We start from the raw sequence: 15,185 nt of genomic DNA, 5'->3' as shown, positions 1-15,185 counted from the left end.
AGGCGCCCTAGTGTTATAAGACTGGAGATAGATCAGAATGTTCCCAGAATGTTAATGTAACACCCCATGGTCCTGGTTGTTGTTACAATGGCATTGCTTTCCTCACGGGGAGAGTGATGTCACGCTTGGAAGAGAAGGAAGATCTTCTTTTATCAGGTAACACAAAGCACACAACATGTTCACACTCCAGGCCAGAAGGGGGAGCTCTGATCCAACTTATCTGTGACTCCCCTATATACAGTATATATTCTGGTCTGGAGGGAAAGTGAGTTAGTTAGTGCCGCATAGCAGACTGGAGCAGTCTGAGGCAGAAAGACGTGTGAGGTGCCTTGCAGCCAAGAAGGTGCTGCAGCTCCTGGATTTAGAGGATACAGAAGGAAGAACAGTGTATAGTGAGCATGCAGGTGAGTGAGGCAAAGGAGTGTGACAACTGTGGAGAATAGGTGCGACTTAGCTACCTCCTTGCAGAGCGCAGACACCTGTAGCCGGAAGACCGAGGATGTGTCGGACTCTGAGGGGCACAGCAGAAACCAGCAGGGCAGCTGGACTATACGTCACCTGTCCACCCTAATACCTAGGAGACACAGTGGCGCATAGAGCCCAGGTCATGATAGAAATCCTGTAAAAAGGCTCAAGCCACCTGTCATATGGGTTTGTGTCCCACCTTTAAGGAGGACAGAGAGAACTGTGAGGACTTTGACAGAAGCCATAGGCAGCAAGGGACTACACCACCGCGCTAGTAGTAAGGCTTTTAACTCCGCCTGGTAAAGGCGACTCTTCGCTTCCAAGCCGACCAGACCCTGCCTGTATCTGTGATCTGGTGCCCTGGACTGTGGCTGCCTGAAGTCTTCAGTAAATCAGGTAAACAGACTGCAAACCTGTGTCCTCCGTTCTTTACTGCACCACTCACCATCTCCATCTACACACCGGGAGCCCTGGGGATATACTTCACCTGTGGAAAGTTATACCATAGCTGCCATAACATCACCCCAGAGGACCCCTTTAAGCAGCATCGGTTATCTGTGACTGAATACCACAGGTGGCATCACGAACAAACGTTATTCATAAAACCCTTTTATAGACCTTCCCCTTTTACTTGGGCGCCTAGGGCCATGGACCAGGTCGCAGACACCGTTACCACCCGGTATCGAGTACCCCAGTGCCCTGGCGGGCGTTCCTTTAACCCATAGATGCCACGGTCAATTTTGACTGCAGCATCTCAGTAGTTTTGCAGTACATACATATAGTACATACAGACTCTTACCAGCGCCCTCTGCAATGGGATTATGGCGTAACAAAGTTACTTGGGTAATGTGAGTTTATTAGGATGGCGGTCACTATATTAGTGAAAGGCATAATGTACTGACATACAAAGATGCGTACCATTCTAAACAAATATTGGCCCGTTTTGGGAGTTGATCCCGCCCTGAGGGCCTCCCTGGGTAGCTTTCCTTTGATGACCCCTAAAAAATCCAAAAATCTTTGTGACTTGCTGGTTAGGAGCCACTATGTTCCGGATCCCAGCAATCCCTTTGGCACTAGTGGTCCTCAGTTTGGATCCTTCTCATGCGGGCACTGTCTTGCCTGCGCCAATGTCCTATGCTGTTCTACCTTTGCCTCATCAGATGGGTCAAGGGAATTTAAAATCAGACAACGTATCTCTTGTGGTACTTCTAATGTTATATACTATGCCACCTGTTCGTGCCCCAAAATATATGTGGGCCTTACCACAAGAGAATTAAGAATACGGGTACGTGAACATGTGCGGGGCATTGGTGCAGCCAAGACAGTGTCCGATACTTCGGAATTGGATACTATTCCTCGTCATTTCAAGTTACATCACAATTGTGAGGGGGATTGATGCTTTCCATCTTGGTATAAGAGGGGGCGACAATAAAAAAACTTCTTGCACAAATCAAGACAAGGTGGATCGTCCAATTAGATACCATGATACCGAAAGGCCTCAATGAATATTTAAGCTTTGCCCCTTTTTTGTCGTCCTCCTAATATTTGGTTTCCTAGACTTCTGTTCCCACATGCCCCCATGTTTATCAACCCCGTGGATGTGTTTTTAACTTTTTTTATTTATTTTTTTAATTTAGTGTTTGTGACTCTGCTGATTTATTGCGCCTCCGTATTTTCTCCTACTGGGCCCCCCTTTCGGACTGAAAATGACCCCAGACTTCATCTCGTTATATGGGAAAATTACAGCCATCTCAGCGACTTTGGATGATTTCAACTTTTGTAATTTGTATTTGTATTTTGTGATGTTATAGTTATATGCAGCCATGGGTTTTTTTTTCCCTGTTACACAGCGTTTTTTGTCATCCAGTCAATTGTCCTCATACATGCTCTCATGGCTGTACGCATCGCACTGCGACCTATTGTTTCCTGTCTGCGGGTGGGCGTCTTTACGGTGTGTGCACCGCTTGGTGGGCTCTCCCATGGTGCGTGTGCACTTCCCGTGACACCCTATCTGCAGTTCAGGACCTGACGGCCGCAGTGCGCATGTGCCGACTCTAGCCGTTCTGATTGGCCATTTCAGGCCATGTGACTAAGTTCATGGGGTTATTAGAAGGTCCTGCAGGGACCTGAGACACACTCCCTTGAGAAAGCGGCCTCTAGCTGCCGCGAAACGCGCGTCGGGACCCTTCATCCACCACTCCTTGTTTCCACTCATCTGTTAGTAAGCGCTGCATTTCTTGCCACGCACTATTGCACCTTAGATGTTAGATAGATGGGTGTAACTTTATTCCCGATCATCTGGTTCATGCATGCTGCTTCCCTGACGTCCACGTTTGGACGCACTGTCTTTTCCCTGAGTTACGGTCTTTGGACCTTTATTTATTTATTTTTCCAGGGATTGAAGTGTATATGTGGGGTAGGGATAGGTGTGGGTGGAGTTCATAACAGTCTGCATTGTTTTTGGTGTTCTATATATTGTTGTGACATTTTACCTTTTCTATGATATAATAAAATGATATGATATCTTTTAGATTTAATCAGTTTGCTCTTTTTGTCCTCCTGTTGTTATGAGATACAAAAGAGTATTACTATAACATCATGTGAAATAAAATATTTGTATCATTTTAAGATTTATTTTAAACATTAGGATGGGTGATAACTTGGGGTCCGACCTCTGGGACCCTCATGATTCCAAGAACGGTGTTCTGAAATGAACCATTGGAATGAATCTCCATTGGACTGGCAGTGATCGCCAACAGCGCTCGGATACGGATAGTACTTTTGCTCACTGCCTTCTTCAGACGGGGCTTTTCGGAGCCCAGTTCTTGAGATCAATGGGTCCAGTGGTCGAACCTCCCAACAACCTGTGCGTTATCACCTTCAAACTTAAGTACCAACAAGACTCCGCCATTAAGACTGTGACTATGCGGCTACTTTGGTGATGGCACCGGTTGTGCAGCCGAGGTTTTCTCTATGCAGATGCTACATCGCACCGTAATGCAACCCAGAAGGAACGGTGACTGTGACAAGCAGATAGGAAAAGTTGCACTTGGTTGGATTTTTTGTTTTACGTACTTGCCGACGTCACAGTGTGTTGCGTGTTGCCATGCGATGCCAAGTCACCGGCATTACGCCACGATGGAGCAGCGGCACAGAGTGATCCCAAAGTTGCTGAATTGCCCCCAACCTAAGGGGCTGCACTATCAGACATATCAATCACCAGACCTGGTTGAAAAGCTGCCTGTCTCCCATCTGCGTTTATGTTTTCCAGGGAGCCTTGCATATGAGCCGGCGTTGCTGCAAAGGGAAGATGATCTGGAGCAGAGGATTCCTGCGGAAAAAGAGTCATGAAAAGAAATTATACAAGCACAATATGGTCCCATGATATGGGCAGAACATGGATTTTGTGACTGTTGGATTCTACTTGAACTATAGTCAGTCATTGTAAACATACAGAACATGACGGCAGGATCTGACTACGCAGGGGCTGATTGTAGTCTGTCGCCATGGAGACATACTGTATAGTTTTGCTTTGCCAGGGGCAGTTGCAACAGGTGCAAATTCTATTGAGGCGCAAACTTTCACCCCTATTGCTGTTTTTTCTTGCCCCATAAATTCCCACTCAGAAGCCTGTAAACTAGATGCAGTGGCTGCTTTGGCAAGTAAGTCAATGCTAAAGGTTCTTTTACAGAGTGCAGCTGTGAATCTGAGAGATAAAAGAGCGCTCAATGCGATGAAGCAAGATTTGTCATCTCAGTCGCTGCCTTTACAGAGCGGAGATGACGGATATCAAACTTATCTCGGCTGTTACACTCTGCATGGGCAGCAACTGAGATGACAAAGTCTGCCCTGTGCTCTCCCACAGATCCCCTTCCCTCTCCTCTCATTTGTAATTTTGTGAGAGGAGATACATAGCCGTGATTGGGATGCTGTCGCAATTTTAGAAAAGTGTCCCTCATAAAAATAAGAAGCAAAAATTAAAGAAACACATATTGAATTGTACTTGAATTTTGCAAAAATCCGTATTCTTCAGAATACAGATTTTATCACCACACAATACAGCAAAATGGCAGCTGGACTGCTTGTTATTTTCCTAAACCATAAAAGGCCACAAAAATAATAAGTAATACCTCATCGCGCTCTTGTCTGGCTGCCGATTCTGCTGACTGACTGCCATCCTGTTTGCCGAACCTCCCCCGGAAAGAAGAAATAAACTTTCTCTGGAAAATCTCAAGATTTGGTTAGTTTTAATCCTCTCAGATCTGATAATTTCTAACAATAACCGTATAAAAACGAACTTTAAATTGTTACATGCTTTTTCTAACCCTCAATGGAGTTCAGACGAGGTTAGGATCAGGAGTATGTTTAGTCTTAGGACTAGACTTAGGGCAATGACTAAGATTAAGTTTCATTCTAGGATTAGGTTTAGGACAAGGGTTTAGTTTAGAACTTGGATTATGACTAGGGTTAGAGTTACGCCTAGGGTTAGGACAAAGGTTAAAGTTATAGCTTGTGTTAGGACTAAGGTTAGAGTTAAGGCTACGGTTAAGGTTAGGATTAGTGCTAAGGTTAGAACTTGAGTTATTATAACTCAGATTAGATTTATGGCAAGGATTAGGGTTAGGACAAGGGTACAGGTTAGAACTTGGGTTATGACTAGGGTTAGAGTTAAGGCTAGGGTTAGGAGTAGTGTTAGGTTAGAACCTGGTTTATGGCTAGTGCTAGAGTTAAGGGTAAGGATAGGATTAGGACAAGGGTTAAGGTTAGAGCTTGAGTAATGACTAGTGTTAGAGTTAAGACTAGCGTTAGGACAACCTTTAAGGTTAGAAATTGAGTAAAGACTAGTGCTAGAGTTAAAGGTAAGGTTAGGGTTAGGACAGGGGTGTTGCTGGAGTTCTAAAAGATCAAGGGTCCAAGGCCCAAAGTACGTGTTTCCTCATACAGCCTCCCAGCCACCTAAAAGAGCATTTATACATATACACTGCTCAAAAAAATAAAGGGAACACTAAAATCCCACATCCTAGATATCTCTGAATGAAATATTCCAGTTGCAAATTTGTGTTCATTGCATAGTAGAATGTGTTCAGAACAATGAAACATAACAATTATCAAAATAAATCAAAATGAATATCCCATGGAGGTCTGGATTTGGAATGATACTCAAAATCAAAGTGGAAATTCAAATTACAGGTGGATCCAACTTCAGTGGAAATGCCGCATGACAAGGAAAATATGCTCAGTTTTGTGTGTGGCCTCCACGTGCCTGTATGACCTCTCTACAACACCTGGGCATGCTCCTGATGAAGCGGCGGATGGTCTCCTGAGGGATTTCCTCCCAGACCTGGACTAAAGCATTCACCAACTCCTGGACTGTCTGTGGTGCAACGTGACATTGGTGGATGGAGCGAGACATGATGTCCCAGATGTGCTCAATCGGATTCAGGTCTGGGGAACGGGCAGGCCAGTCCATAGCTTCAATGGCTTCATCTTGCAGGAACTGCTGACACACTCCAGCCACATGAGGTCTGGCATTGTCCTGCATTAGGAGGAACCCAGGGCCAACCGCACCAGCATATGGTCTCACAAGGGGGCTGAGGATCTCATCTCGGTACCTAATGGCAGTCAGGCTACCTCTGGCGAGCACATGGTGGGCTGTGCGGCCCTCCAAAGAAATGCCTCCCCACACCACTACTGACCCACTGCCAAACCGGTCATGCTGAAGGATGTTGCAGGCAGCAGATCACTCTCCACGGCGTCTCCAGACTCTGTCATATCTGTCACATGTGCTCAGTGTGAACCTGCTTTCACCTGTGAAGAGCACAGGGCGCCAGTGGCGAATTTCCCAATCCTGGTGTTCTGAGGCAAATGCCACGGTGTTGGGCTGTGAGCACAACCCCCATCTGTGGACGTCGGGCACTCAGACCATCCTCATGGAGTCGGTTTCTAACCGTCTGTGCAGACACATGCACATTTGTGGCCTGCTGGAGGTCATTTTGCAGGGCTCTGGCAGTGCTCCTCCTGTTCCTCCTTGCACAAAGGCGGAGGTAGCGGTCCTTTACTTGGAGTTATATTCTGTTGTTTAAGTGTTCCCTTTGTTTTTTTGAGCAGTGTATAATTAGAGTATACAACTGTTGCTAACCTAAAATACACCATACAAAGACCAATTACTACTATCCAAGGCCAAAATAATACCGCTACACAATGCCCACTACCATCACCACTACACAGCGTGTACATAATATTATATGACCGTTACCTCTACATAACTCACTGTACAAAGTCCAATAATGCAGGCAGACACCTACCACTGCATGACTGAAATGCATTAAGCTGTCATTAAGTAAAAAAGAAAAACACGCTATTGAAAAGACTGATATTTTCGCCATATTGTGACCATATAGTGGTAGATACAAGTCCTGCCAACCATATTATGGAGATTTCTGTTCAGATGTGTACAGTATAGGGACTTACAGCTGACATTCTTTGTGATTTAGTCGTTTTCTTTGGCCATCTTTTCCATCCGTCCCGGGCCGACATGACGACTTCTCCAGCCAGGACTTGTCTGCGCAGATTACAGCAAAAACACTTTTGACTTCTCACATTTCCAGCGCCGTCCCCATCTAATCCCAACCTGCACAACCTTCCCATCTTGCCTGCTCTTCCAGCGTGGAGCAGTGACCCCAATGCTTCAAATATTATGTCATTACTATGATTACCCCTCCATAAGTTATTGCTACAAAGAGAATGTGCCACATAGAGGGGGCCTACAAAAATAATAACTTCCAATAGAAATTAGTAAAGCCCCCAATGTGCTACCTGGCAAGTAATAAAGCTAAATATGCTCTTTTGAAAGTTATAATACCCAAAGTGTCCCCTCGAAGCAACAAATACCCTTGAGTATCAGTATCCCCTCTAACACCTTTCCGACATTCGGTGTATATTTCCTCCGATTTCTGACTCCCTCCCTTTGAAGTGTGCTACGGCGCTGAGCCCACATCTGTTTTGAACAGCTGACATGTGCCTCTAACAGCCGCAGGTGGAATCACGATCCACACGCGGCTGACAGCAGCATTTAACACGCGCTTCCAGCAAGCGAACCAGAAATCCCGCTCATTGGTGACCCCATCATGTGATCGCGGGTCACCGATGGGTTGCCATGACAACCAGAGGTCTCCAGCAGACCTCTATGGTTGTCACTGCCGGATTGCTATGAGCGCCGCCTGGTGTTCAGCGCTCATAGCAAGTGAGCAATTCTGCTACATACAGGCGATCTGATCATCACCTGTATGTAGCAGAGCCGATCAAACAAGTGCAACTTCTAGTCTCCCATGGAGACTACTGAAGTATGCAAAAAGTAAAAAAAAAGTTTTTAAAAATATAAAAAAAATAAAAGTAATGCACGGATATGTGTCACGGTCTGTGTAGATGTAGCATCATAAAAGAATTCTGTGTGCAATTTTAGCATTGGGATTGGGGGAAAGGAGTGGCAACTGGATCCGATGCCTTGAATTTTTCATTATGTCGCGGAGGGGGATGGCAGGAAGGGGGGGGTGGATAAGAAGTCGATTCTGCATGGTATAGCAATTTTGGCAAAGAAATGTATACTAAGACATTGGATTACGACCGAGAGTCCGACCATGAGTGAATTACTGAATAACATTAAACAGTTGCTATATTTATAAAGATTGGAAGCGGAAAGAGATAAAACAAAACCAATGGAAAAGTTTTTCAATAAGTGGAGAAGATTTATTGAATACAAATGCACCCAAAAAGAGATAATCCAGTGTAGCATGGCTAAAAGGTTTGTGGTCGATGGGAGGTATGTGCCACATAAGTGCCTGGTTGCTGTAATGTAGCCCGGAGTATTCCTTTCTTGCACATAATCTTGTATATGTGTTTCAGGACCTGTGGTAATGTCAGACCACATGGCTAATCATGTGATGGGTTACTGGGTGGGGTTAGCTCTTTATAAGACTGGCTAATCCTTTACACAGCAGAGATGTGTGGAGGTGAAACCCTCCTGAGTGTGTTACGGCTTCAGGACTGAGCCGGATGAACTGGACACTTGCTTTTCTTTGCCTGAACCAAAGGCCCATTTTGCTTTCTGTTATTTGCCACATGGTTTATGAAGCAATAAACCCAGTGAACTTTAAAGGAACACGTCTCCTGAGTGTCAGCCGTCGCAGCTGAGTGAGTGAAATCCTTACAATTGGTGGTAGACGTGCGAGCAGCGTTCCCAGCGGAGACGTGAGTTTATTTTTGAATGTCCTGGGTCAAGGCTGTTGCAAGCCAGCAAGCATTGCCGGAGAAAATGGAGGACCTGCTGAAACACTTGGTCCAGATGCAGTCACAGCAGGAGAAAAGGCAGCAAGAGACCAACAGGCTGTTGATGCAGCAGATACAACAGAGCCAGCAGGAGCAACGGCAGAGTCAGCAGGAGCAACGGCAGCAGATGCAGCAGAGCCAGCAGGAGCATCAGCAGCAGATGCAGCTTCTGGCAACCGCCATCCAGGGCAAGGCGAGTGCCCCAACCCCAGGTTTGGCTGATGACACCCACGTCCGGAAAACGGTAAGACGCGCATTGCAGAAAATGACTCCCGGGGATGATGTTGAGGCCTTCCTGACGGTGTTTGAGAGGGTCGCTGAGAGGGAAAAACTTCCGCCAGAGCAGTGGGCAGAGGTACTTGCGCCATACCTGACAGGAGAACCCCAGAAGGCGTACTATGATTTGACCTTGCAGGATGCCAAAGAGTATCACAAATTGAAAGCCGAGATTCTCGCACGTTTGGGGGTGACACTGACTGTCAGGGCACAGCGAGTTCACTCCTGGGGCTATCACCGGGACAAACCACCTCGTTCCCAAATGTTTGATCTGTTGCACCTGGTCCAGAAATGGCTGCAGCCAGAATCCTCTGCGCCTGCACAGATGGTAGAACGGGTGATGATGGATCGGTTTGTCCATTCCCTCCCGAGGCCTATACAGTCTTGGGTTGCCCAGGGTGATCCCCAGAATGCCGACGAGCTGATCGGACTGGTTGAGAGATACCAAGGGTTGGAAGGCTCCTTCGGGAGGCAGCCCATGCCGTACTGGGGGTCCCAGAAGGCAGCTGAGTCCCAAAAAGGGGTGGTGCGTCCAAGGTCACAAAGGGCGGGGGAGGTGGTGCCCAAGGTCCCCACGGGTGATATTATTTGTTGGAGGTGCCACAAGCCAGGACATATAGCTGCCCGTTGTTCCCAAACCACTGAGCAGATGGACTGCAGCATGGGACGCCGTTGTTCATACTATGCGTATCCAGCCTGTAGTGTGAACTCTCCATCCAACGAGGGACCTCAAGCGTGTCCCGTAAAGGTGAACGGTCGAGCAGTAACGGCACTGTTAGACTCGGGGAGCCTAGTGACCCTGGTGAGGGCCACTTTTCCTCTCCACCTGCTCCCAGGAAAGAAGGTCGGAGTGCGGTGCATACATGGTGATGCAAAGGACTACCCTATGGCCAGGGTGGACATTGAAACGGCATGTGGCACTGAGTCCCACATAGTCGGCGTGGTTCAGGACTTGTTGCACCCTATAATTATTGGCCGGGATTTCTGTTTGTTTTGGGATTTGTGGGGAAATGGTTCTGAGCTCCCTGGCAGGGAACCAGTGAACCCTGGAAGGGTATCGCCACACCCAGAGGCAGACAGTTTTCCTTTTTGTGTTCTGGTTGGGGATGAGGAGGAAGTATCCCCTACATCTGACATTCTGGAGTTAGAAGTTACCGGTGAAAATTTTGGGACTGCCCAACATAGGGACCCCACTCTGAGAGAAGCCTTTAATAATGTCACAGTTATTGACGGGGTGGTACAGGAGCCGGGGGCAGACACAAGATTTCCCCATTTTCTGTTGAGGGGGGAGTTGTTGTACCGTGTCACGAAAATACGGGAGGAGTTGGTAGAGCAGTTGATAGTGCCGGGTCCGTATAGACGGAAAGTGTTGGACATGGCCCATTCACACATCTTGGGTGGACACCTGGGGGTGGAAAAAACGCAGGAACGGGTTGTGCAGAGGTTCTATTGGCCTGGGTGTCACCGGGAAATAGTGAACTATTGCAGGTCCTGCCCTACATGTCAGCTAACTGCTCCTACTCCTCATTTCCGGAACCCCCTTGTGCCACTGCCCATTATTGAGGTACCGTTCGAGAGAATTGCCATGGACTTGGTCGGTCCCTTAGTTAAATCAGCTCGGGGCCATCAGTATATATTAGTCATCCTGGACTATGCCACACGCTATCCTGAGGCAATTCCTTTGAGAAATTCTTCCTCAAAAAGCATAGCCCGCGAGTTGGTCCATGTCTTTTCCCGGACAGGTCTGCCAAAGGAGATCCTGACTGACCAGGGTACACCTTTCATGAGCAAGGTGATGAGGGAGTTATGCAAAGCCCTGAAGATCTCCCAGTTGAGGACCTCGGTGTACCATCCCCAGTCAGATGGCCTTGTTGAGAGGTTTAACAAGACACTAAAGAGCATGCTGAGAAAAGCTATAGAGAAAGACGGTAGAGACTGGGATTGTCTCTTACCCTATCTGATGTTTTCCATTCGTGAAGTTCCACAGGCCTCCACAGGGTTCTCACCGTTTGAGCTTCTATATGGCCGACATCCACGAGGACTCCTGGATATAGCCAAGGAAACCTGGGAGGCCGAAGTCACACCCCACAGAAGCGTCATTGAGCATGTGGCCCTGATGCAGCAGAGGATTGCAAAGGTGATGCCTATCGTGAAAGAACACCTTCTCCAAGCACAAGAAGCTCAAGCCAGGGTCTACAACCGGTCTGCAAGAGTGAGGCAGTTCAATCCGGGAGACCGAGTTCTTGTGTTAGTTCCAACGGTGGAAAGCAAGTTCTTGGCCAAATGGCAAGGGCCATATGAGGTTGTCGAGAAACTTGGTGAGGTAAATTATAAAATTCACCAACCAGGAAGACGGAAACCATTCCAAGTTTACCATGTCAACCTCATCAAGCCATGGCAAGATAGAGAGCCGACAGCAACTCCATCATTGTTAAGCAACCCAGAAGGTGAGGTTGGAGCGGTTACTATAGCAGAGACGCTATCAAAGACCCAGAAACAGCAGTGCCGGGAGTTACTCCAGAAAAACAGGGACCTGTTTTCAGAATTGCCAGGATACACGAAGGTCATAGAGCACGAGGTCCTAACAGAGCCACATGTGCGGGTGAATGTGAAACCTTATCGTATTCCTGAGGCTCGTCGAGAAGTTATCTCCAAGGAAGTGGAGCGTATGTTGAGGCTTGGGGTCATTGAGGAATCCAAGAGCGGTTGGTCGAGCCCAATTGTCCTGGTCCCAAAACCTGATGGAGAGTGGAGGTTTTGCAACGACTATCGGAAGTTGAATGAAGTCTCCAAGTTCGACGCTTATCCCATGCCCCGTATTGATGAGCTCATCGAAAGGCTTGGGCACGCCAGATATATATCCACCTTGGATTTGACAAAGGGGTATTGGCAGATCCCCATGGCACAGGAAGCCAAGGAGAAGACGGCCTTTTCGACACCTGATGGATGCTTCCAATATGCCCGGATGCCGTTTGGCCTACAGGGAGCTCCGGCGACCTTCCAGAGGGCTATGGATAGAGTCCTTGCACCCCATAAGGCCTACGCTGCTGCGTACCTAGATGATATCGTCATCTTTAGCCCGGACTGGGAGAGTCATCTGGAGAAAGTCCAAGCGGTGTTGGATGCTATAAGAGAGGCCGGATTTACTATAAACCCGAAGAAGTGCGCCTTGGGTAAAGAAGAAGCTAAGTACCTTGGATACATAGTGGGTCATGGAGAAATAAAACCCCAAATCAATAAAGTGGAGGCAATCCAAACATGGCCAAAACCAGTTTCCAAGAAACAAGTTAAAGCCTTCCTGGGAATCGTGGGATATTACAGGAGGTTCATCCCAAACTTCGCCACGATGGCTGCGCCTCTGACTGACCTGCTAAAAGGGACAAAATCAGTAATGGTTAAGTGGTCCGAAGAAACAGAGTCAGCCTTCCAAGAAATGAAAAACGCTTTGTGTAAGCAACCCGTTCTGATGGCCCCAAACTTCAAGAAAGAGTTTATTCTTCAGACAGATGCCTCAGATGTTGGGGTGGGAGCAGTCCTTTCCCAAGAACTACATGGGGAGGAGCATCCTGTTCTCTATCTGAGTAGGAAGCTGTCCTCATCTGAAAAGAACTACTCAGTCATTGAGAAGGAGTGCTTGGCCATAAAATGGGCAGTGGACACATTGCGGTACTATCTGCTGGGACGTAAATTTAGACTGGTATCTGACCATGCCCCGCTTAGGTGGATGAGAGAAACGAAAGGAAGAAATGCTAGAGTCACCCGTTGGTTCTTAGCCCTGCAGGATTTCAGTTTCCATGTGGAACATAGGGCCGGAAAGCTGCACGGTAATGCGGATGCCCTATCAAGGATCCCTTGTTTAGTGGGGGAAAGTGCCAAGCCCCACGGCTTTAGGCAGAGGGGGGAGGTATGTAGCATGGCTAAAGGGTTTGTAGTCGATGGGAGGTATGTGCCACATAAGTGCCTGGTTGCTGTAATGTAGCCCGGAGTATTCCTTTCTTGCACATAATCTTGTATATGTGTTTCAGGACCTGTGGTAATGTCAGACCACATGGCTAATCATGTGATGGGTTACTGGGTGGGGTTAGCTCTTTATAAGACTGGCTAATCCTTTACACAGCAGAGATGTGTGGAGGTGAAACCCTCCTGAGTGTGTTACGGCTTCAGGACTGAGCCGGATGAACTGGACACTTGCTTTTCTTTGCCTGAACCAAAGGCCCATTTTGCTTTCTGTTATTTGCCACATGGTTTATGAAGCAATAAACCCAGTGAACTTTAAAGGAACACGTCTCCTGAGTGTCAGCCGTCGCAGCTGAGTGAGTGAAATCCTTACACCAGATAATGAATCCGTTCTTAGGGCTCAAATACGGACGAGTGCAATCCGCTAAAAAATCGAACTGCACTCTGACCAATGTTATTCTATGGGTGACATCTCATCTGTGATTTTTTTTTTTGTCAGCCGAAATCGGATTGAGAATAAAATCACAGCATGCTGCGTAACTTGGACGAGAATCGCCAATGCAAGTCAATGGATGCGAGAAAAAAAAAAAAAAAAAAAATCGCACAGCACTCGCACCAGTGTCCTTTGAAAGTCGGTAATTCATATGGGGGTACAGTAATGACAGGTTATAATAGAAAAGATAGACTAGATATATACACATAGAATACATATATATATATATATCTACTATATAATTGTCTAAGGGTCACTTCTGTCTTTCTGTCTGTCTTTCTTTCTGTCTGTCTCGGAAATCCCAAGTCGCTGATTGGTCGTGGCCATTTTGCCACGACCAATCAGCGACGGCCACAGTCCGGCGGCAAAATGGCCGCTCCTTACTTCCCACAGTCAGTGCCCGCTCCATAATCCCCTCCAGTCAGTGCTCACAAAGGGTTAATGGCAGCATTAACGGACCGCGTTATGCCCCGGTGTAACGCACTCCGTTAACGCTGCTATTAACCCTGTGTGACCAACTTTTTACTATTGATGCTGCCTACGCAGCATCAATAGTAAAAAGATCTAATGTTAAAAATAATAAAAAAATGAAAAATCATTATATACTCACCCTCCGTTGGCCTCCCGGATCCAGCCGAGGCCTTTCCCGCTCCTCACGACGCTCCGGTGACCGGTCCATGCATTGCGGTCTCGCGAGATGATGACGTAGCGGTTTCGCAAGACCGCTATGTCATCATCTCGCGAGACCGCAATGCACTCTTGTGACCGGAGCGTCGCGAGGAGCATCGTAAATGCCTCGGCTGGATCCGGGGGGGCCGACGAAGGGTGAGTATATAACTATTTTTTATTTTAATTCTTTTTTTAACAGGGAATTGTGCCCACATTGCTATATACTATATTGGCTGTGTTAGATACTACATCTCTGTGCTATATACAGTGGGGCAAAAAAGTATTTAGTCAGTCAGCAATAGTGCAAGTTCCACCACTTAAAAAGATGAGAGGCGTCTGTAATTTACATCATAGGTAGACCTCAACTATGGGAGACAAACTGAGAAAAAAAAATCCAGAAAATCACATTGTCTGTTTTTTTTAACATTTTATTTGCATATTATGGTGGAAAATAAGTATTTGGTCAGAAACAAAATTTCATCTCAATACTTTGTAATATATCCTTTGTTGGCAATGACAGAGGTCAAACGTTTTCTGTAAGTCTTCACAAGGTTCCCACACACTGTTGTTGGTATGTTGGCCCATTCCTCCATGCAGATCTCCTCTAGAGCAGTGATGTTTTTGGCTTTTCGCTTGGCAACACGGACTTTCAACTCCCTCCAAAGGTTTTCTATAGGGTTGAGATCTGGAGACTGGCTAGGCCACTCCAGGACCTTGAAATGCTTCTTCCAAAGCCACTCCTTCGTTGCCCTGGCGGTGTGCTTTGGATCATTGTCATGTTGAAAGACCCAGCCACGTTTCATCTTCAATGCCCTTGCTGATGGAAGGAGGTTTGCACTCAAAATCTCACGATACATGGCCCCATTCATTCTTTCATGTACCCGGATCAGTCGTCCTGGCCCCTTTGCAGAGAAACAGCCCCAAAGCATGATGTTTCCACCACCATGCTTTACAGTAGGTATGGTGTTTGATGGATGCAACTCAGTATTCTTTTTCCTCC

General features: G+C 46.9%; 1 protein-coding gene across 1 annotated transcript in view; it reads right to left on the bottom strand.

The window, feature by feature from the left end:
* Positions 1-7,023, bottom strand: part of LOC138672581 (interferon-induced GTP-binding protein Mx-like) — a 66,147-nt gene extending 59,124 nt beyond the window's left edge. The window contains exons 1-3 of the mRNA XM_069760710.1: positions 6,937-7,023; positions 4,596-4,694; positions 3,691-3,796 (exon numbers count right to left, since the gene is read on the bottom strand). Of these exons, the coding sequence (XP_069616811.1) occupies positions 3,691-3,796; positions 4,596-4,694; positions 6,937-7,002 (271 nt within the window). The 5' untranslated portion in view covers positions 7,003-7,023. The remainder of the gene's footprint in view (positions 1-3,690; positions 3,797-4,595; positions 4,695-6,936) is intronic.
* Positions 7,024-15,185: the final 8,162 nt, after the last annotated feature.

The sequence above is a fragment of the Ranitomeya imitator genome, chromosome 3, assembly GCF_032444005.1.
Source record: "Ranitomeya imitator isolate aRanImi1 chromosome 3, aRanImi1.pri, whole genome shotgun sequence".
In the NCBI taxonomy this organism is placed as follows: domain Eukaryota; kingdom Metazoa; phylum Chordata; class Amphibia; order Anura; family Dendrobatidae; genus Ranitomeya; species Ranitomeya imitator.
This window is presented reverse-complemented; position numbering and strand designations above follow the sequence as displayed.